Source organism: Epargyreus clarus, unplaced genomic scaffold (genome assembly GCF_041222505.1).
Source record: "Epargyreus clarus isolate Ecla_fem2 unplaced genomic scaffold, WU_Ecla_fem_2.2 ptg000014l, whole genome shotgun sequence".
NCBI classification, from domain to species: domain Eukaryota; kingdom Metazoa; phylum Arthropoda; class Insecta; order Lepidoptera; family Hesperiidae; genus Epargyreus; species Epargyreus clarus.
Window position 1 is genome coordinate 11,129,634 of NW_027332222.1, and position 22,005 is coordinate 11,151,638.

The following is a 22,005-nucleotide window of genomic DNA, read 5'->3' on the forward strand; positions in this document are numbered from 1 at the left end:
ATGACACTCGTGCTTCTAAAAAGAATATACGAACAGAATAGAAGAACAACATCACATACATTATATATTAAAGCCATCCATTCCATCAAGCCGTTTGGGAAGCGTAAAAGAATAGGACACACGCTCCACAAATATTACCCTCCTGTCGCTATCAGGTAAAAACAATTTCAATATCATTTTAATTTCCTCAAGTGTTATCGCGGGCTACTCATATGATGTATCTAGTCTGCGCTCTTTGACTTCAAGGTGGGCAAGACTTCATCAGAAAGTTCCTTGTAGGCAGCCAGCATCATGTTACGAACTCGTTCTATGAGCTCGGGCACATCTTCCATAGTTAAACCAGTCGTCGGCACTTCGTCCAAACATTTAACGATGACGCGAGCTGAAAATCCAGAAAAAAATATTCATTATAATAATATTACGAAATAATTATACAAATAATTAAAAACTACTATGGAGAGTATATTCTTTTCAACATTGGATTTATTAGTATTATAGTACCGCGAATTCTGCGGCTAAAAACTTCCTGATGTAATATCGTTTTTTATTCTTGCTTTTTGATCACGGGATGTACAAGATTAAAAGTAAGCTACTCTAGCTGGATCCGCTTGGTAACAGCGATACACAAGCCTGTGTAACATCTTACAGGAGCACGGAGGACAGGTTAAGTTGTCAGACCCGGATATTATTATTAGGTTATAATTATAGAACAAGATACAACAAGGTTGTTGAAGATCCTGTAGGATCAACAGCAACACATCTCGGACGGGTTGACTACTAACCGGTACCCTTCTCCACGAACCCACATTGTTGTAGAGCGGTGGATATTTCAGGCCTCTGAGGAGATATCCTGAGGGGAAATCCTAAGCCCAGCAATAGGACAGATTACAACCACGTGAAACATTATCATAATTTTCAAAAACACTCAGTAATTGTCTTGTCTTATCTTAAGGTTCAGGAAAATGTGAATAATTAAAATGCCTTAATTTTAAAATGCTAATTATACGAGAACACAATTACCATCATTAAAATAATATGATTTAGTTGTAATTCTTTTTTATCGCCTACACCTATACCTTATATATAGATAAGTTTTTGTGGCACATTAAGGTTAATATACCTTAATGTGCCACAAAAACATGACCTTCATAAATGTTTAAAATAACTCCAAGGTACCAATCGTCTAATTCATTCCAAGTATGCTTATTAAATCAGTCACTAATTCAGGCCTAATTTTAGTTAAAAAATTTCACCGCAAGAACCGAAGAAAGTAGACAAATAAAACCGTGACCTTTTCCATTTTAGAAATGTCGAAATGTTTTGCCTAATTTTAAGAGACTAATCAAATTTGTAATTTAATTTGCTTCGAGTCAATTATATTTTAAGATAACTCTACATTTATATTATTCTTCTAGTTTTCTTTTTTATAATGTTACTACTGGACCCGAGCAAAATTTTTCCTCACAGCAAAAAAATAAACTCGTAACATCGACATCTATCTTGACTTTCAAACTGGAACCAATCTTGCACACACACATGTTGAAATCGATTGAGCTGTTCCGGAAATAAGCATTTACGAAGACAGTAACACGTAATTTATATACTTAAGTTTATTAAGAATATTAATAGCAATTTGAAGAGTTCCCGCAATTGTTCTCAATATAAACCGGCGACGCTAGACCAAAGCATTGTTAATTAAAATAAAGAATAAAGATTATATGACTTCAAATATAACTTTAATCTTATCTATTTAATCAAAGACAATATTAATTAAAAATAATATATTATATTATCTAACATTATTCCCACCTGATTCAAGATTTCACACATATGACAAAACAGATAGCAAAAAATGCATGTCACCTCTGAATTTCTGTATATATATCGCGTGTGAGAATGACCTTGGCTACACGTCGCATAATAGTTTTAGCCATAACACTGCAAGATGTGGAATGAACTACCTTCCACCGTGTCCTAAAGATATGATTAAAAAGGTGCAAAAAGAGCTCTCCTTAAAAAATTGAGCATTGGCAACTCCTATGGTGTTGTCCGTAGACGTCAGTGACTACTTTCCATCAATCTTCCTTCAATTATCCAATAAATTCTCAAGTTACTAAGGTTAATTTTATATATTAAAATGTTGCAAAAATATACATGTAGATACTTTGTCCTTTAGGTACATATCTACCTACCTATCATTCACGGAAGTGAAAAAGAATCAGGTTCGACCACTTTTTTGGATTCATGTTCGTGTTAATCTACTAGATTTTTTATGTTACAGTAAATGTGTCCCCATGTTAAACTTTACGCAATGTCATTTAGGCACCTGACTAATTCTAAATAGTACAGAGTCTGTCGAAAGTATGCATAATGTTGCCGCCTACGAGTGTCTACTGGATTTAATCTTTTTTTGTGACTGCTATGCCCTCCACGGAAAGAGAGTAAATGAGTTATATTTGAGACCATAGTTTTCTCACTTCAGGTATGGTTTGCGCCAAACTGCTAGTTCGTTCTGGAGTTGTTGCGAGTAAGTGTAGTCATACAATTTGCTATGGTGACGCGATTCATTTCTATATTCGGAGCGGACTAGTAGTTTTACGCGGACTAGACTCTACATTGAAATATGATATTTTCATTCAGAACACTCCAGTTACCTTTACTTATTGTGTAATTCTTCCTGTCAATGAAATAGTAGGGTGAAAACACCAGCGGTATGATAGGCGTCTGCGCAGCCACTGCCATAGTAAAGGCGCCCTTTTTGAATGGCAGAAACTTCGTATAATCGAAATTTCTAGTGCCTTCAGGAAACACCCATATTTTCGTCTGTAAAGTAAAAAGTAGGTTCTTTTAAACTAATAATTTAACATTGTACCTATATTTAAAATAACTTACATGCGGAATTGGTGAACAGACTTCGATTTTTTACTATCTTTATTATTTTATTAAAATAAAACTATTTCTTTACCCAATTAACAACTTTTATTATTCCCGCGCAAAATACAACTCTAACGTCAAGGCCGTTATTTTTCCTTTTTTATGCGAATGCATACAATCGTATAACGCATACAGCCAGTGACTATAAAAATAATACATCATGAAAATATCACAAAATAATTAATTAAAATAATACTATAATTAAATATAAATTCTAAAATTATGTTAATTCTTAATGTAATTATTCTCATAAAACCAGTTTATTTCTTTATTATATGTTTTTATGTCATGAGAAAAATATTGAATAATAGACAACAACTAACTGGGCTGTGTAAATCATAGGAATAGGTAGCACGAAAGGAACGACAATATTTACTATAGAAATACACTATAAGTAAATCTATACAAAAATATTTTTGAAGTAACACTTTTAGCAATAGCGTAGTTGAGAGGGGCAGTTGCACCCCAAAACTACAAGTGCAAAAATCATTGTTTCATACACCAATTGAAACCCCAGGAATGACTGGCTGGCACCCATGTTTCTTACGGCGCGTTTGGGAAAATAGACGAGTGTATTTTTACAACAACGAAACTCTGAAATCATCACCATAAACTTGGCTAGTAGATATCATACGTACAAATCGTACCGAATTCTTAAAAGTATTTAATCAAATTTAAATTATCTGTAATAATTTAAAACTTATATGAAAAAAAATATATGTTTAATTTTATTAGTTTTGTATATTTTTTGTTTAATATTGCTTGTGTTCTGACCGCTTTTACATAATAACATTTGAGTACTAATTGACAAATGAGTAGGTACTTAATTTACTCAAAATGGACTCAAATTAAATAATAAAAAGGTGGTAGAACCCTTTGTGATTCGACTCCGGCGGCACCACCACCACACCTATTTCTGCCTAATAACAGCAATGTTAGGCGCTGCCGTGTTCCGTTTTGTAGGGTGTGGTAAAGGAGACATACTTTTTCGAGGCGTTCCAGCTTAGTTCTCAGGGGTAGCAACGCACCTGTGGTCGATCTCAGGTAGTAATATCTAATCCTATCTGGGGTTGATTACAGATGTCCATGGGCGGTAGTAGCCACTTACCATCAGGTGGACTGCATGCTCGTCTGCTACTCCTATATTATAAAAAAGTTTGATAATAAACTTTTGTTGATATAAGTGTAATACCTTAATAGAGCTCGGGACACATATTTCAATTCGTCTTAAAACAGAATTAATTCAACCTATTGTTTTTGTTCTTCATAATTTATGGATAAAACGTTTTTACTGCGCATTATAAATATTAATGTTTGAAACTAGAGTTGAAACCTTTCGTTGTGGTTTATTTTTACATAATTATATTATATCTTGTGTGAGTTTTTATTTATTGTAAGTAATGTAAGTATCATCTTCTTTTTATAGCAAACAAAAAGTTAATTATAGGTACTGTATATAGCGTTGGAAAGTAATATGTGTGCAGCAAATCAGGTACAGATTTTTATATTATTTATTTATAATTTGCGTGTTTTATATTACTTTTTAGGGTTCCGTACCCAAAGGGTAAAAACGGAACCCTATTACTAAGACTTCGCTGTCTGTCCGTCTGTCACAAACATATACAGACAGACACATAGATAGACACAATAAATTATTACAGAAGATGGGTTGGTAACGGTTGCCACTATAACAACAAATACTAAAAATAAAATAAAGTTGAATATTAAAGGAGGTGTCCATACAACAATCCGGATTTATTCGGCATTTTTTGATCTAACTGTTAAACCGTACCTACTAGGAAGATAGTTGAAATCTTTACAATCCGTTTCCTACTGTAACTGTAATTATAATAAATACAAATTAGAGCCATAAAACATATTTTAATATAGTTATTTTAATACGTTGTTTACGTATCATTCATCATCACCCCAACGCCATCTATTGTTGTGTCATATAACTAAGTATTGTTGAAAATAATAAAGTGAATAAAAATAAGTAAAAAGTAATGAACATATTGTGGTGCGGAAGCCTCCATGTACGAGTTCGACTCGTACTTGGCGAATTATTAAATGTACACGAGTTAGAACTCGTACCTAACATTTGATGTACCGCGCGCCAAATTATATCTGGCCAGCAACTTTTTCATACAATACTTATACTTATAATATTCATACTCTTATCGTGTAATAAAACTAGTTCTTTTGTTCGTTGTCTAAAAAAGTAATTATCATTCATAATATCTACCAAACATAATATATTCGACATCCACATTATTACTCGTATAATTGACTAGTTTTTGCCCGCGGCTTCGCCCGCGTTTAAAAGAAAGTAATATAACAAACTGACATATATATATAACTGAAAATTCGTATCTTCAACTTTGCTAAAGATCATCACTTGATCAAATGCATAGTCTACGATTCAATCCTTACTAATATCGATTAAAATAATCGATGTTTTAGGCCCAAAAGATCGATTCTCCGATTAATCGATCTTATATCGCCATCCCTAGTTCCCGTGGGATTTCCGAGGTAAAAACTATCCTATGTCCTTTCTCGGGTCTCAGACTATCTTTGTATAAAATTTAATTAAAATCGGTTCAGTGGTTTAGACGTGAAGAAGAGACAACCAGACAGACAGACAGAGTTACTTTCGGATTTATAATATTAGTAAGTTTTGAGATTTGGAAGTATAATTATTGATGTTAAGACAAAACACCGAAAATATTTTTTGCGCTGTTCACAAGAAAAGAAAGAGTAATCTAAGAATTAATTATTAAAAGTGCTTAGTTTAGTGAAACAAGGTATTTTTCGGTAATAACACAATATCGATACATATGAGACATTACAAGAGCACTCAGGACCAGCAAAACATCTATGATCGCTCTTAGATAAGACTTTTGTACCATTTGATTCAGCCCTTCCAGATGTCGCTCATAAATAAATTGCAAATTTAACATTGCTAAACACAAAGTGAAACCTACCTTTTCTTTAGTCATGACATCTGCAGTTACTTTTAACTGCGCGTACGCATTCTTTGGATTCTTCCTGTCTATGAACACGGCACCACCAAGATATGCGGCGAGACCCATGGGCCATACGTAAAACAACTCTTTCTTCACTATAGCCGTCACTTTGTCCGCTGTTTCCCATATGTGGTACATACCTGAAATCAGAGGGTAACTTTTTTTTCAAATGAATTTAACTTAAATCAATAATATTTTATTCAAAGCAGAAGTAATTCTTTTTGGACTTCAATATATCTGCTTCTATCTTTTAAAAAGCTAATGAATAAGGGGCAATTTGGAATAAGGAACAATATGGAATACGGGTAATATGGGTGGAGCGATAAATGGACTAAAGATTATTATGGACTTTCATAATAATGTCAATGGATCATTGAAAGATTAGGCTAAATTGCTCATTCTTTTCCTAATCAAATCAATCTGATACCACCCTTCAAATTTAAAGTACTTTGATAACAATTTCTTGCCCGCTTTTTAATAAAGCGTAATGAAGAAGAAGGATTAACTTGATATAAAATAAGGTAAATCAGAATGTTCGGTCTGATAGCTTTAAACCCAAATCTAAAACGGCTAGGCTTTTGGGGGTGATAAATCGATCTAGACAGGTGTCATTCCGGGGATATCTCATGCTGGCTTTTATAATCCACAATGTAGGTCGGTCAAGATGCTAAATTTCCATTGAACGTAACATTTTGAGTGTTTTTTTTTTTATATTTTGAGCCTAACGATAAAGCAGACGTGTTACCTGATGGAAAGTAGTCAACGTCGCCTATGAACATTTTGAGTAATTTGAAATTAGTAACAGCACATCTTATTTAAAGGCGTTTATTTAACACCTATGTGTATAAAATAAAAATCAGTACATGTGTGTTTGAGATGTTGATTAATCGAAGAATATGATATGAATATGGCGAATTTCTCTACCACGCTCGCTCATACATAACACATACATAACATACACACCCACACACAAACAATTTCAACCGTACGACTAATCCACCTATAAATAAAAATGATGTTTATGTCTAACTAATGTTGTAAGTAACTAAGTAAACAATTTAATATTTGCAAAATAAAGGAAAATAATTTAACGAAGTTTAATTTTAAGCTGTGGGTTTATGCATAAGTTAATTCAATGACACACATTCACATAAAATTATAATTGTAATTTCATTTATTATTTTATAAAGTCTCATTGTAATTTTATTATTATGGAACTGGTATATTAAACCTTAACTAAGGCAATTTAAAAATATCTTTAAAAAAATATTAATTTTATTTATCTTAAATAACTCGATAATACAAAAAGTAAGTAATACTGTAGTTATACGTATATTTTAATTATTATCCATTATTTAAATGCAAACGCATCTGCTTGATAATCAAGGCTAATTTGTAAAAATATTAAAATAAATGGGTACTTGAAAAGACATAATAATAATTTTGGGAGCTATTTACACGAAAATAACAAGATTATGCATGTAAAATTTCAAGCACTAAGCGATTCCTATTAAAATTCTTCTACTGTCTCTAAGTTGCATTATAAGCAAACAGAAATAATAAAAAATGCACTATATTTATAAGAAATCATGGTCACCGACAGTATCACATTTTACTGCCAACTTACATTCTCGATATTTATCAAACAATTATGATTGCATTTAAAATTTTATTCTACTGTCTATAAGTTGCATTATAAGCAAACAGAAATAATAAAAAAATGCACTATATTTATAAGAAATCATGGTCACCGACTGTATCACATTTTTACTGCCAACTTACATTCTCGATATTTATCAAACAATTATGATTGCATTTTAAATTTTATTCTACTGTCTATAAGTTGCATTTTAAGCAAACAGAATAAAAAATGCACTATATTTGTAAGAAATCATGGTCACCGACAGTATCACATTTTTACTGCCAACTAACATTCTCGATATTTATCAAACAATCATGATTGCATTTTAAATTTTCTGAACATTTTTTGCTAATTTGTAATAATTTTGTTTATGTCCTGAGTCACCTTACCTAGACATTCAAATTTAAATTACACATTTAGTGCTTGGGAGTTATTTTTTATTATCATAATTGTTTCACTATGAAATAATAAATTTTAAATATTATTACAATTGATAATTAGAAACTAAATTATTATTAATATATGAATTTACATTTCACATATATTTATAATTTATGTAGTAAATATTTATTTGAAATACTTTTCACTAATAGTGGCGTCACTAACACTTTTGACGACCCGCGTGGCGGAGCGGTCACCATACAGGTCTGACGCGCATAGGGTCCCTGGTTCGATCCCCGGCCAGACAGATATCTAAATGATGAATTTAGCTTTCTGTTTCTGGGTTTGGGTGTTTGTGTATTTGTCTATGTGTGTGTCCGTGGCACCCACGGCACAGGGAATCCTAGTGTGCGGCTGTGAGTGTAGAAAGCGTTTATTTATCATTATTTATAGTTATTACGAGACCATTAAATTACCATACATTTATTATTATTTTACCAGACCTACATAGTTGCCTTCGCGGAACATAATATATTTTTTGTTCCGTGGTTTCCTTCCTTTAAATATGCACAGCGCTATCTATTATAGTTTTACCTAAATTAGAGTACCTAGATTATTCGGGAAGATATGTACATTGCTTATTTGATCAACTACATAGTAATAAAACAAACTATGCATTATGCAATAAAAATTTAGGATATTATTTGACCAAAGTCTCAAAACTATATACCATTTCTAATACTAAATACATTTGGTAACATTATTTTTTGAATAAAAAATATTAACTTACAATCAATCGGAAAAACAAAAAGATCACTACATTATTACATTTTTTGAAAATATTTGGTGGCGGTATATATTATGAAGTAGTGATAGCCTAATGCTTTGCAATTCAGACTCGTATAACTGGTGATATAAATAGTATGGTGATCTGAGGCTCCTCTGATTTTTCTAAGTTATGTGCTTCATCAAATTCAATTATTACTTGCTCTACATTATGAAGGAAAACATGGTTAAGAGAAACTAAACGCATATTGATAGATCTAAAAAAGTTTTCAAGTGTGATGAAGTCTACCAATACGCACACGCAAGCGTGATGGCCCTTGTTTGTCTTACTCCAAGACCTATGCCTAACAGTGGACCGAGAATAGATATACGACGAAATTTACAAATTGATAAAAGTGTCTGTATTTATAAAGATCACTTATATTTCTATAAATACACTACTTTTTGTATAAACGTGTAACTTAATACGTACCCGTAACATCGAGAGTCGACTGGTGATTAGCCACTATCACAGCCCCACGGTCTTTGGCCAAAACTTCACCATTACGAAGCTCCCATTGTATCCCGTACAATTTCGTGGCATGCTTTAATATTCTAGCCCACAATCTGGAATATCACGATATTATATATACCTAGGTATTGTAGTGATAGCCTAGTGGTTAAGAAACTCGGCCTCTCGATCGAGGGGTCCGTGGTTCAAATCCCAGGCAAGCACCTCTGATTTTTTCAAAATTACCTGCGTCTCAGAAAATAATTATCACTTGCTAAACGGAAAAGGAAAACATCATGAGGAAACGTGCTTGCCTGAAAAAATTATAAACAATAAAAAATAAAATCTCAAAGGTATGTGAAGTCTACCAAATCGCACTTGGCCAGCGCGGTGGGCTATGGCCTAATCCTTCTCACTCTGAGAGGAGACCCGTGCCCAGCAGTGGGACAGTAATGGGTTGCTGATGATGATGATGACTATATTTTATAAAGGTATTGAAAAGTGGTAGAACAGAGATACCACCGGCACATCTAGTGTTAGTGTGAAGCATTTTTGCGCTTCGGTTGAAAGTAGTGTCTGTGTATGCCGGCTGACTTGCTCAACAATATGAATCGATTATCCTCCTCAAGACTTGCAACGCATCAGTGGTCAGCTTCAGATACAACCCCTGTCCTATATGGAGTTGATCATAAATATTTATATATTTGTTACTTGAATCTTATAAGAATTAAAACAATTATTCTTACTCACTTTGCGTTTTTCACTGTCCTGCCATTCAGTATTGGGAATGGCCAAATTATCATAATTAACGTGTTGCTAATATAAAAAATAGAGAAGTACAAATTAAACGTTATCCAGTTGAACACTTTACTGTAGTTTTTCAAAAAATATGCGAGAACCGCGATAACAATGATCAACACTGCTTTGTCCCACATGTTGGTTAAAATAGCCACGAAATAAAATCAATTTGAAATAAGATTAATACGTTTTCCCGACACAACGTTACGGAAACAGTTAAAAACTTGAAATGTTGTGAGCTCGCCACTGACTGCCACTTTGTAGTAAAAAATCACACCCAAACAACAGGTGTTCTCGCGGAATCGACTACAACTTCGGTCAATAAAAATTGTAATCCAAAAGTGCGGTATTTGTATCTCCATCTCACTCCTTCTCTATAACGTGTGTACAGGAAAGATATACAAAATTCGCCATTTTCAATTACAATGTTTATAGAACTATTATCCTTGCGCCTTGACGATTATAAACGTTCACTATCCTGCGATTAATAAAATATTGGAAACATTTTAATTAGTGTTACTACATGGTACCTACTTAGTACGTGTTATTGTGCCCTGCATGTAAATTCGTACAACTACTTACGTCATAATAATAATGTACCTACCCAAATAAAAACTGGTTAAATAAATATGAGATATACATACTTATATATTATTATACTCGTGTTCTCTATATTAAGTTATAAAAACAGGTTATAAAGTAGTAAAAATTATTAAAATAACTAAATTACTAAAATAATGTATTTCTTTATTTATACATACAATACGATAATACGACATATTCCATACAAAAACATAATAATTAATTCTAATATGAATTATTTGTATAATTAATTTATCTATATCTATTTTATGTATATTTTTAATTAAGTCTAATATTATAATTAATAATTATTATAATGAATTTATATAATATTTAAAATACAATAAATATTACATACATTTAAAGAAGAACGGAGTAATAAAATTTGTATTGTTCACTAAATTGTATTGTACACTAAATTATATTAAAAGACCATAGTCGAATACAATTTATATGGCTTCAATTCATGTTTCAAATACTATTTAATATTATCCTTAAGGAAATTTTAAATAAAGCACGTGATGACGTGATTGTCAAAAAACAACAACACATACAGTTTGAATAAAATTATAATTATGAGCATATGGATGGAAAGTTTCGGACAATTTTAGTTAGGATAAAAAGCGTGTGTGTTCACGTGTATGAAGTGAAACAAGGTGGTAGGATCTTCTGTGGTTTGACTCCGATGGCACCATCGCCTCACCTATTTCACCTAATAACAGCAGTGTTAAGCGCTGCTGTGTCGTTTGAAGGAAGACTACCTCAGGGGTAGCACATCTGTGCCGAGGAGTGTTAAGGATTATTCTGGAGGATTGTTCTGAGGAGGCAATCTTATTTGGGATGATTACAGATGCTCATAGGCAGCAGTAGCCACTTACCACTGAGGTGCACGGCAAGCTCGTCTGCTACTCCTTATTTTAAAAATACAAAACAAAATAGATTAGTACCTACGTATCGTATCGTATCGTAAGAACCCTAATTTAATGTGACTGTACAGATATACCTGCAACACATTAATACCTAAATTAATACCCAAAAAACATCAAGTCAAAGAACTATTCAGTAAAACAAAATAATAAAATGTAAATTTTTAAGGCAAAAACGCGATCTTTCGAACTTGGTTTTTTATTGTATTGCTCACAGTACTACTGCTTTATTCGTAAACTCCCTGAATTCCTTAAAAACAGTTCGTATTAAATAAAATGTATCTGAATTTAAATTACCTTCAGTAAAATGAATACGAAAATAATTAATACATTAAACTAAAATTATGCGATAACTTAAAAAATCTTAATTACAATAAGTAATACAATAATTCAATTACGTATAATAAGAATAGATATAATGAATTCGTAATTGCTACAATATTTAATTACTTGATTATATAATTACGTTATTTTAGAAGATTCTAGTGGATATTTTTGAAATTACTTAACTGAGGAAGCAGGAACACGTTAAAAGAAACCAAGGTTCTACTTGAGAGCATTAACCGTAAGGAATTAACATCCGCGAGCCGTCTTATCTTATTCATGGCATAAGTACGAAAGTCTGAGATCAGGAAATTTAAAGTAGATTCTCGTACAAATTTTTGAAGAGCTACCTACTCAGATTTTTATAGAGATTTTACATTTAAATACCTTACAATACCGTAAATCTTGTATTTACAAACAGTAGGTAATTAAGTAATTTTTTCTTGAATTCAAATTTAAAATATTCACTTCTCATTTATGTAAAATATCATTGATATATGTTTTAATAACTGAACAAAAACATTTTTCGGTGTTATCATTTTTTTGCGGATTACATAATAACGCATCTAAACGTATCTAAGATGGGATTGAAGTCCGATCTCCGTCTTTGGTATCTATCAAGGTGGTTTGTGGAACCCTTTGTGGTTCGACTCTGGCGGCACCACCGCCACACCTATTTCTACCTAATAACAGCAGTGTTAGGCGCTGCTGTGTTCCGGTTTGAAGGGTGTGGTAAGGGAGACAGACTTTTCCAAGGCGTTCCAGCTTAGCCCTCAGGGGTAGCGGCGCAACTGTGACTTCAGGTGGGAATATCTGATCCTATCTGGGGTTGATTACAGATGTCCATGGGCGGCAGTAGCCACTTCCCATCAGGTGGACTGCGTGCTCGTCTGCTACACATATATTATATAAAAAAATCAAGACTCTCGGTCACTTATCTCAGTAATGGCCTAACCAATTTGAACTCAACAAAAACAGAAAATGAGTAACAATGACGACAATAACTATCCAATTATAGTATGGATGTGGAAAATTATGGACGTAAACAGTTTTGTGTAAAATCTTATAATTTTATAACAACATCGTTTTCCAGATAATAATGTTTATTTTAACGTTGTTGTGCATAATAAAAAACATATTAACTTTGCCTCAATGTAATTTTTCAACCAATCAAGTTGTTATTCATCATTTTATAAAATGTTATTTTGCCATGAAACCCATTTTTCGCATCATACTATGTTAACTCAGCAATGTTTAATTCCATTTTTTATACGAGTATACTTTATGACGTATTGACAAAAAATAAAAACTAGTATTGAGTAGCGTAATAGGTACCTAACTCGTTGCATTGTGCAACGTAATATTTGACAGAAACAAAACTATTTACAAAACTACACGATGGAAATAAGTCACTGTTGCCTGTGGACTCCAGGGGTATCGCCAATACATCGGCCAATACGTTGAAGGAGACATCTTCTTGCAGGTAAGAAACGTTTCTTAAAGAGCCTGAGGAATGACATTTTGGAGCACTCTGACATGACATAGCACTCCAATGATACCTCGGGAGGAAGTTCATTCCACGTCTGGCACGTTTAAGATAAAAACAGAATATTTAATTAGAGTCAAAAGTGTCATTGTACATTTCATCCACATCGTTAGTAACTAAGTCAATAGGAAATAAAGTGTTCATTATTTTCTAATCACACCTGGAAACTATGGGAAAGAACAAAATTCCTATTTCTGCAAACCTTTCATTAATCTGGAGTACGAGCTTGGTAAGCTCGTGTTTGCAATTCTAAACAAAACTTGGTACATCTGTGCTAATTGCTATTTGAAACTAGCTCTTCTGAAAACTGATACTGAAACCTGCCAGTGACGTGATGGAAAATTAACGAAGGAAACAAACTTTAACTAATTTATTGTTAACGCTTTCGTGCCCTATTTCATTTTCAACAATTCTTAAAAAATCTCTAAAATTGTATTATTAAGTCATTGTTTCGTTAAATATGTTGTCTGTCATAATTTTGAATAATATCTATCATGAAGGAATTTTGTATGTTTTGGTTTTTGAAAGTAACGCAAAATGAAATAAATAATTAGGTGCATGAAATTTTCTCTGTTGCTAAATAAATTCATATACAATCAAGATGATGTAATGACTGTGCTTAAATGTAATCTACCGTTACTGGTAAACAATGATAGCTCACAAATAATCATTAATATATATATTTAAGTTATTTACCTCATGTAGGAGACGCGTACGAAATATTTCGTGGTTATTCACATTTTCATAGAAGCGTGAATTTCTCGTAATCCTGCATTCTTAACCGCAAAAGGTTCTTTAAAAAGCTCCGGTCCAATATTTTGACGGAGAATGCCCGCCTTTTTCGTGTCGTTACCTCTCCTACGTCAGCCGCAGCCACGAGACAAATCCAACGGTTTCTCATTTGTCACAATCGGCCGAAACGGCTAGCTACACTACAGGAACGTAATCTTTAACAAAATTAATGATTAACTATTGATAATCAAGTCTTTAAGGCCGTAAAAAAATAGAATTTATAGCCGCACTAACAGGTCTTGAACAATAAGTTTATACTAAGTACTGCGAGAATTATTATAAAACCTTAAAAGAGCAACTGCTTTGAAAATAGAGCCAATTTCACTTCCACACTTAAATCGAATCCTACGACATCTATTATGTTAAAATTCATCAAGTCGTTGCAACTTAGTGTGCCAAACAATGACACAAAGGTACATACATACATGCCTACATACATACATACATATAGTATGAAAAACCTTGTGTACTAGGGTTAAATGCCTCGAAAAAGCAGGAAACAAAATATTAGGACTCATTTTAAGGGAGTGGAATTCTTTGTAATTCGACTGCACCTTTTTCTACCTTAAAGCAGGAGTGTATCGCCATTGTATTCTGTTGAATAGGGCTCCCGTCCGACTGAATTTCCCCAGATTTGTTATAGCTTGAAGGGTTTGAAGGGTGTCTGGCAGCCCCAGATGTGTTATAACTTGAAGGGTTTGAAGGGCGTCTGGCAGCCGTCAGGAAGTGGCTTTATATTTTAAAGTGTGAAACTTAGGCACTTTCTATTTTTAGGGAAAACCCGGTAAATTGGTAATAAATATATTAAAACAAATATAAATGTCTCGTGATGTCAGTGTACATAACCAGAAAGGCAAATATTCAGGAAATGTATCATTTTTCTGAAGATTTTGTCTGGGTCCGAAAATGAGATACTCGCCGCCCTGTACTTGCGGGGTGTGGAAACGTAGCTCATCCTTAATCTATTAGGCTAGTTACAATCGGTTGCAGATTCCCATTATAACATAATTAACCACTTAACGTTAAAAGAATTGCTCCCATACTAGTTACATACAAAAATAAAATACAAGTTTCTGTCTGAGGTCAGAGATAGTAAATATTTAAAATCCCTTTATGCACCCAACACGGGCCAACGGCAGGATAACTAGTGCAGGTATAAATTGGTTTTATAGTTCGCATCTCCTCGCTTCCGCAGTGGAGCGAGTAGTCTTATCAAACGCCGGCGCAACTTACGCCAAGTTATCTCCTCCGGGACAACTATCCGTAACTAGACATTCGCCAAGTTAGTTCCAGCTTGCACTAAAGCAATACAGAGTGTTTATGCTATATTCCCTGTTGAATGTCGTGATACTCTAATTGTTGATTTAATTTAATTAGTTTAGATTAGGTCTGAAACTTGAATATTCACCAAAGTATTTATTTTATCGTTTGTAACTCCTCGTTTCCGCCGTCAAGAGAGTACCGTCTTATCACTGCGTTAGGATGAGTGACATTAAAAATTTATCACTCTGATAATAACTTCTGATTTTTCGCGTAAATCTTACAAAATCCCTTATGTAAGCTTACGCACACAATACAGACCAAACCGCAGGATAACTAGTGCAGGTATAAATTGGTTTTATAGTTCGTAGCTCCCCGCTTCCGCAGTGGAGCGAGTAGTCTTATCAAACGCCGGCGCAACTTACGCCAAGTTATCTCCTCCGGGACAACTATCCGTAACTAGACACTCGCCAAGTTAGTTCCAGCTTGCACTGAAGCAATACAAAGTGTACCTGTTTATGCTATATTCCCTGTTGAATTTCCTGATATTGTAATTGTTGATTTAATTTAATTAGTTTACATTAAGTCTGAAACTTTAATATCCGCCAAAGTATTTATTTTATCGTTCGTTACTCCTCGTTTCTGACATCGAGCGAGTAGTATCTTATCGCTAAGTTCATAGATACTAAAAATCTCAGGCATGACTACAGCGCAGACCAAATCGCAGGATAACTAGTGCAGGTATAAACTGATTGGGTTTGTAGTTCGCATCTCCCCGTTTCCACAGTGGAGCGAGTAGTCTTATCAAACGCCGGCGCAACTTACGCCAAGTTATCTCCTCCGGGACAACTATCCGTAACTAGACACTCGCCACGTTAGTTCCAGCTTGCACTAAAGCAATACAGAGTGTTTATGCTATATTCCCTGTTGAATGTCGTGATACTCTAATTGTTGATTTAATTTAATTAGTTTAGTTTATGTCTGAAACCTGAATATTCACCAAAGTATTTATTTTATCGTTTGTAACTCCTCGTTTCCGCTGTCAAAAGAGCATCGTCTTATCACTGCGTTAAAAGGAGTGACATTAAAAATTTATCACTCTGATAAAATTTCTTAGTTTTTGCGTAAATATTACAAAATCTCTTATGTAAGCTTACGCACACAATTCAGACCAAACCGCAGGATAACTAGTGCAGGTATAAATAGGTTTTATAGTTCGTAGCTCCCCGTTTCCGCAGTGGAGCGAGTAGTCTTATCAAACGCCGGCGCAACTTACGCCAAGTTATCTCCTCCGGGACAACTATCCGTAACTAGACACTCGCCAAGTTAGTTCCAGCTTGCACTGAAGCACTACAAAGTGTACCTGTTTATGTTATATTCCCGTTTGAGTGTATTTATATTGCAATTGCTGATTTAATTTAATTTGTTTAAATAATTTCTGAAACCTGAATGTTCACCAAAGTATTTATTTTATCGTTCGTTACTCCTCGTTTCTGACATCGAGCGAGTAGTATCTTATCGCTAAGTTCATAGATACTATAAATCTCGGGCATGACTACAGCGCAGACCAAATCGCAGGATAACTAGTGCAGGTATACATTGGTTTTATAGTTCGTAGCTCCCCGCTTCCGCAGTGGAGCGAGTAGTCTTATCAAACGCCGGCGCAACTTACGCCAAGTTATCTCCTCCGGGACAACTATCCGTAACTAGACACTCGCCAAGTTAGTTCCAGCTTGCACTAAAGCAATACAGAGTGTTTATGCTATATTCCCTGTCGTGATACTCTAATTGTTGATTTAATTTAATTAGTTTAGATTAGGTCTGAAACTTGAATATTCACCAAAGTATTTATTTTATCGTTTGTGACTCCTCGTTTCCGCCGTCAAGAGAGTACCGTCTTATCACTGCGTTAGGATGAGTGACATTAAAAATTTATCACTCTGATAATAACTTCTGATTTTTCGCGTAAATCTTACAAAATCCCTTATGTAAGCTTACGCACACAATACAGACCAAACCGCAGGATAACTAGTGCAGCTATAAATTGGTTTTATAGTTCGTAGCTCCCCGCTTCCGCAGTGGAGCGAGTAGTCTTATCAAACGCCGGCGCAACTTACGCCAAGTTATCTCCTCCGGGACAACTATCCGTAACTAGACACTCGCCAAGTTAGTTTCAGCTTGCACTGAAGCAACAAAGTGTACCTGTTTATGCCACATTCCCTGTTGAATGTATTAATATTCTTATTGTCAATTTCATTTAATTCGTTTAAATTAATTCTGAAACCTGATCATTCGCCAAAGTAATGGTTTTATAGTTAGTAGCCTCCCGTTTCCGCAATTAAGAGTGTAGCATCTGATTAGATACTATGCTGGAAGGAGAGACATAATACTTATTATTCCTATAATAATGGCGAATGATGCAAACAAAAAAATGAATTACTGACTCCTTAGTAATTCGTTTTTTTTTCGTTTTTGGAAGAAAGCCACATGCATGAAAGAATTTGTCGGTCCGTATAAAAGTATTTAATTAATTTAAGGCAAATAATACATCAAATGTACTCTCGAATATCTGCTTTATGTCTAATCGATCACAATTATGTAAAGTTTACAAAATTATTCTCACTATATGTATAGTGTGTTTGTTTGACCAAGTTCACCAAAAGTTATATACCCAATACCGAATAATATACTAAAGCAGTTAATCCCAAAACTGCCGTCTGAATAACTACGCCGTATGCCGAAAGAAGAATTGACAAATAAATATTGTCAAATTAAGTTTCTAATTACATAATTCAGTTGTAATTAGAAACTTAATTTGACAAATGTAATTTGTCAAATTAAGTTAATTCTGTAATTTACATAATTGTGCAATTTATAATTTCTTCATAATTATGCATTGTCAAACATGGTCACGTTTAATTTAACCCAGATAAGATTAGAGTTCTACCTTTGGTCGGGTACAGATGCGTTGCTAAACTTTAGGACCAAGTTGGAAAGTCTCGGATAATTTTCCCTTACCCCTTTAAATTGAAACACAGCAGTGCTTAACATTGCTGTTATTAGAAATAGGTGTGGCGGTGATGCCTCCAGCTAAACCATAAAAGGTAAGTACTACCACCTACAAAGTAGTTGTGTTATTAACTCAGTATTTCGTCCATTTAAATAGTTATACTTACTCATTAAACAAATTTCGCCTCTCAAAATTAAGAGAGGCGTGTTACATGTTGTAATTAATTAATTTAATTAGTGGACGCCGACCAGCCGGCCTTAACGAAGTATGTTGACATATAGCTTAATGGTTGAATAAATGCAACATTTTAAATAATGGAAAATTTTGTTCGTTGTACGTATTAAATTAAAATACAATTTTATTTTTCGTCAGATTGCAATTAATTTTATGAAACAATGAGTAAATATTTTGTGCAATGCCGCTTTAAGTAAAAAGTTGCGTTTACTTTCGATAATAAGTAAAGGTTTTTTAATTCTATCTATGGTATGTTACGTATTGAAAGTTACTAAAAATATTGACGTACAGTTATATACATTCACCAAATAGTAAAAGGCAATTAGTAGACAGCGTAACTTATAGGAAATCCCATTCAGAATTTTGATTTCTTAATATTTTTGACGAAAAATTCAGATTGCGTTATGCAAATAAGTACTTCACCTTAATAATTATATATCAACTTATTACATCTCGTTATCATTGGTATTTAGTTTTTTTAATACTTACCATAAAACAAACTTAAGATAAATTCAGAAACATAGATTAGAGAAGCTATTATGCAATTTAAGCCTCGAATGAGAGGCCGAGTTTCTACCCACTAGCTTATCACTACGCTTATGCTGGCTTACTATATATTATTGCATCCTGTGGCTCAGGATCTAATAATATATAGTACCTATAATATAGTATAGTTTGTTTATAAATAACTTCAACACTATTATAGTAAGTCTATTTCGATAAAGGTTCTCTTCCGTAAGTAGGTCACTTCGCTAGGTTTAGCTCTACTTTTATTGGCCGAAGTCCGGGACAGCCAGTTGAAATATAAATAAGCATTAGAATTTATTCCAGCGACCCCTTAGCTCGAATAACCGAAGTTAGCTCCCAATATGAAATGATTCACTAGAATTCTCAACAACAAATTTTAATTTTTAAACTTATATTTCTATCAAAGTTCTAGCGATGAGAAATTGACTTTGAATTTGAATGTTGAGTTTTATCTTGACAGGAGTCATGTGGTTGTGGTTTGCAAGCCTAATGATGGGAGACACATGTCCAACAGGGGGATATTGAAAGGTTGCCAGGTTACTGCCAATGACACCATTCTTTGCGTTACTGTGGTAGATGTGAACACCGATCGACTTACATTTGCGGTGACCATCTTAGACCTCAGGAGTGGCAAGGCATTTACGATGAGCTTACCATACAACTCCTGTTATATATGGAGTTTGTTACTGCTTACCCGGTAAGTACTTCAATCTTAAAATTGATATTCCTATAAGACCCTTTAACATCATAATAAAATAAATCGTTATCAACTAAAAATTCAATTACCTAATTGCATTTAAAATAGTCCATTAAATGTGAACTAAGTTAGATCTTCTCATTAACACACTGCAGTGCAATCTTTGCAATGAAAAATAGAGACAAAAAGCGTTCTTTAGTAAAAGAAAACATTCATCTTGCTCCACAAAAAGCCGCTGTGAATTATGGTAGCCTGGTACTATTGCGATATAGTTTACCTAAAATTATATTTATATTTACTTTCCACGTCACACTCCCTGTATTTCAGGGTTCAATTTTATACTATACTGACGGAAAACCTTACAGACAAAAACAAATCTTGATGGTGATGATGATAGTAATGACATAGGGCTCTTCAAAACAGGTGCAAAAAGAGCTCTTATACAAAGTTGGTGATGCATTGGCGACTCCTCTGTTGTTGCAAATGTCCATAGGTGGCGATGACTACTTTCCATCAGGTAGCACGTCTGCCTAATCGTTAGGTTTCTTTAAAGAATAAAAAATAAAAATAAGATATAGATATATAAAACTTTTAAACGCGATACAGCGCTGATTATGCAGCGTGTACCGTGTGCCATATACTGTTCTAGAACTTTCTCAATAAAATATTTTACAATAGTACACACACATACAAGCACCTACACATACACAATACACATAGGTACAAAAATAAATTTTAAATACAACGGCACATGAAATGGAAAATATGCCGACAAAATAACTAAAAATTTCAGCTTTATAGTTCTGTAAAAATGGCCAAATTGAATGTGAAAGTTGCAGAGAAACTACATCACAAAAATGGATTAAGTTAAGAGTTACTAAAATAATAGCTTTTGCACCAATAGCAACAAACCAAGTTAAACCAACTGAGACCCGCTCGCAGTGGCATCAACGTCAACGCCAGATGTAATGTAAACAAGTTAATTGCGGTAATAGGAACTTGAGTACATCCGTCCTTAGGAAACTATATGTGGAGTTTCTAGAGCGGATATACTACTAGAACAGTAATATTGCAATATATTTAGTGCATAGAGCAATAATATATTTTCCGACTCAGAAAATAATCATAATTTATTTAATTGAGAAATGAAATATCTCTTAGAGCGCTATCTTAAGTATCGGAGTGATCTTAAAGTTCTTAAAGTTAGGTATGTAAAGATGTATCTGTAGTCTCGGGACTAGAATAGGGCTACGGTATCCTCTGCCTGTCGTAAGAGGCGACTAAAATGGGGCTTCTGGGGTTGCGGGCGGCAAGAGTGGGAGCTCGAACTGTCCAGCTAGTAACCCCGGGAAGGACGACCGTGTGTGTGACCGCTTACCGTTGTAAACACCAGGTGTGTGGGAGGAACGTAGGGGGGTTTAGTGCGGTAAAAGTCCCACATAACCCGGCGTCGCTCCCACGTCGTCGGGTACCTTTTGAAGGTTTCCCCCTCGTAAAAAGGTATGTAAAGATCCATGCTGAGTTTAACTGTAATTAATTCAATATGACTGAATTCAACATTATAAAAGCAATAGAACTCTTCGTATTCCAAGTATGGAACAGGAAAAGTTTATTGCAGGGGTTCCCAATCTTTTGTAACCCGCGGCGCAGTTACAAGTTTAATATTCTTTCACGGCGCCCTGTGCCCTGTCCTAGCTAACTATTTGAAGAAGACAGTCGAAAGAAATAGGTAACTACAATAATAGTAGTTACCTTAGGTTGACCGAAACGAATTTAAAACACCACAATATGAAATTGTACAATACGTTATTATAAAATAATTTAAACGGAAAACAAGAAGAAAGACTTGAGAAAAAACAAAAATTAAATACGATATGTATTCAGTCAAATCAATGTGAAGGGTGAGCTTAGTTATCGCCGTGCAGTTTTTCAAAGCGGGGAATATGACTTGACACTGCTACTCTAATTTCTTGCTCCACATTGATTCTTAGCGATATTTGTTCTTTATCACAGCTACAGCTGAAAACCCAGCTTCACATATATATGATG

General features: G+C 34.0%; 1 protein-coding gene across 1 annotated transcript; it reads right to left on the minus strand.

The window, feature by feature from the left end:
• Positions 1-87: 87 nt before the first annotated feature.
• Positions 88-10,324, minus strand: LOC140747099 (1-acyl-sn-glycerol-3-phosphate acyltransferase alpha-like). The gene is made up of 5 exons (XM_073079349.1): positions 10,010-10,324; positions 9,242-9,375; positions 5,919-6,100; positions 2,655-2,823; positions 88-382 (listed from the first exon to the last, which is right to left on the minus strand). The coding sequence occupies exons 1-5, from the start codon at positions 10,192-10,194 to the stop codon at positions 222-224; spliced, it is 831 nt and encodes a 276-aa protein (XP_072935450.1). The 5' UTR covers positions 10,195-10,324; the 3' UTR covers positions 88-221.
• Positions 10,325-22,005: the final 11,681 nt, after the last annotated feature.

Coding starts and splice junctions, on each gene's coding strand:
- LOC140747099 (XM_073079349.1), bottom strand. CDS start 10,194: ATGTGGGACAAAGCAGTGTTGATCATTGTTATCGCGGTTCTCGCATAT. Junction 9,376..10,009: donor AGGACAGTGAAAAACGCAAA/GTGAGTAAGAAT, acceptor GTGATATTCCAG/ATTGTGGGCTAGAATATTAA. Junction 383..2,654: donor GAATTACACAATAAGTAAAG/GTAACTGGAGTG, acceptor CTGGATTTTCAG/CTCGCGTCATCGTTAAATGT.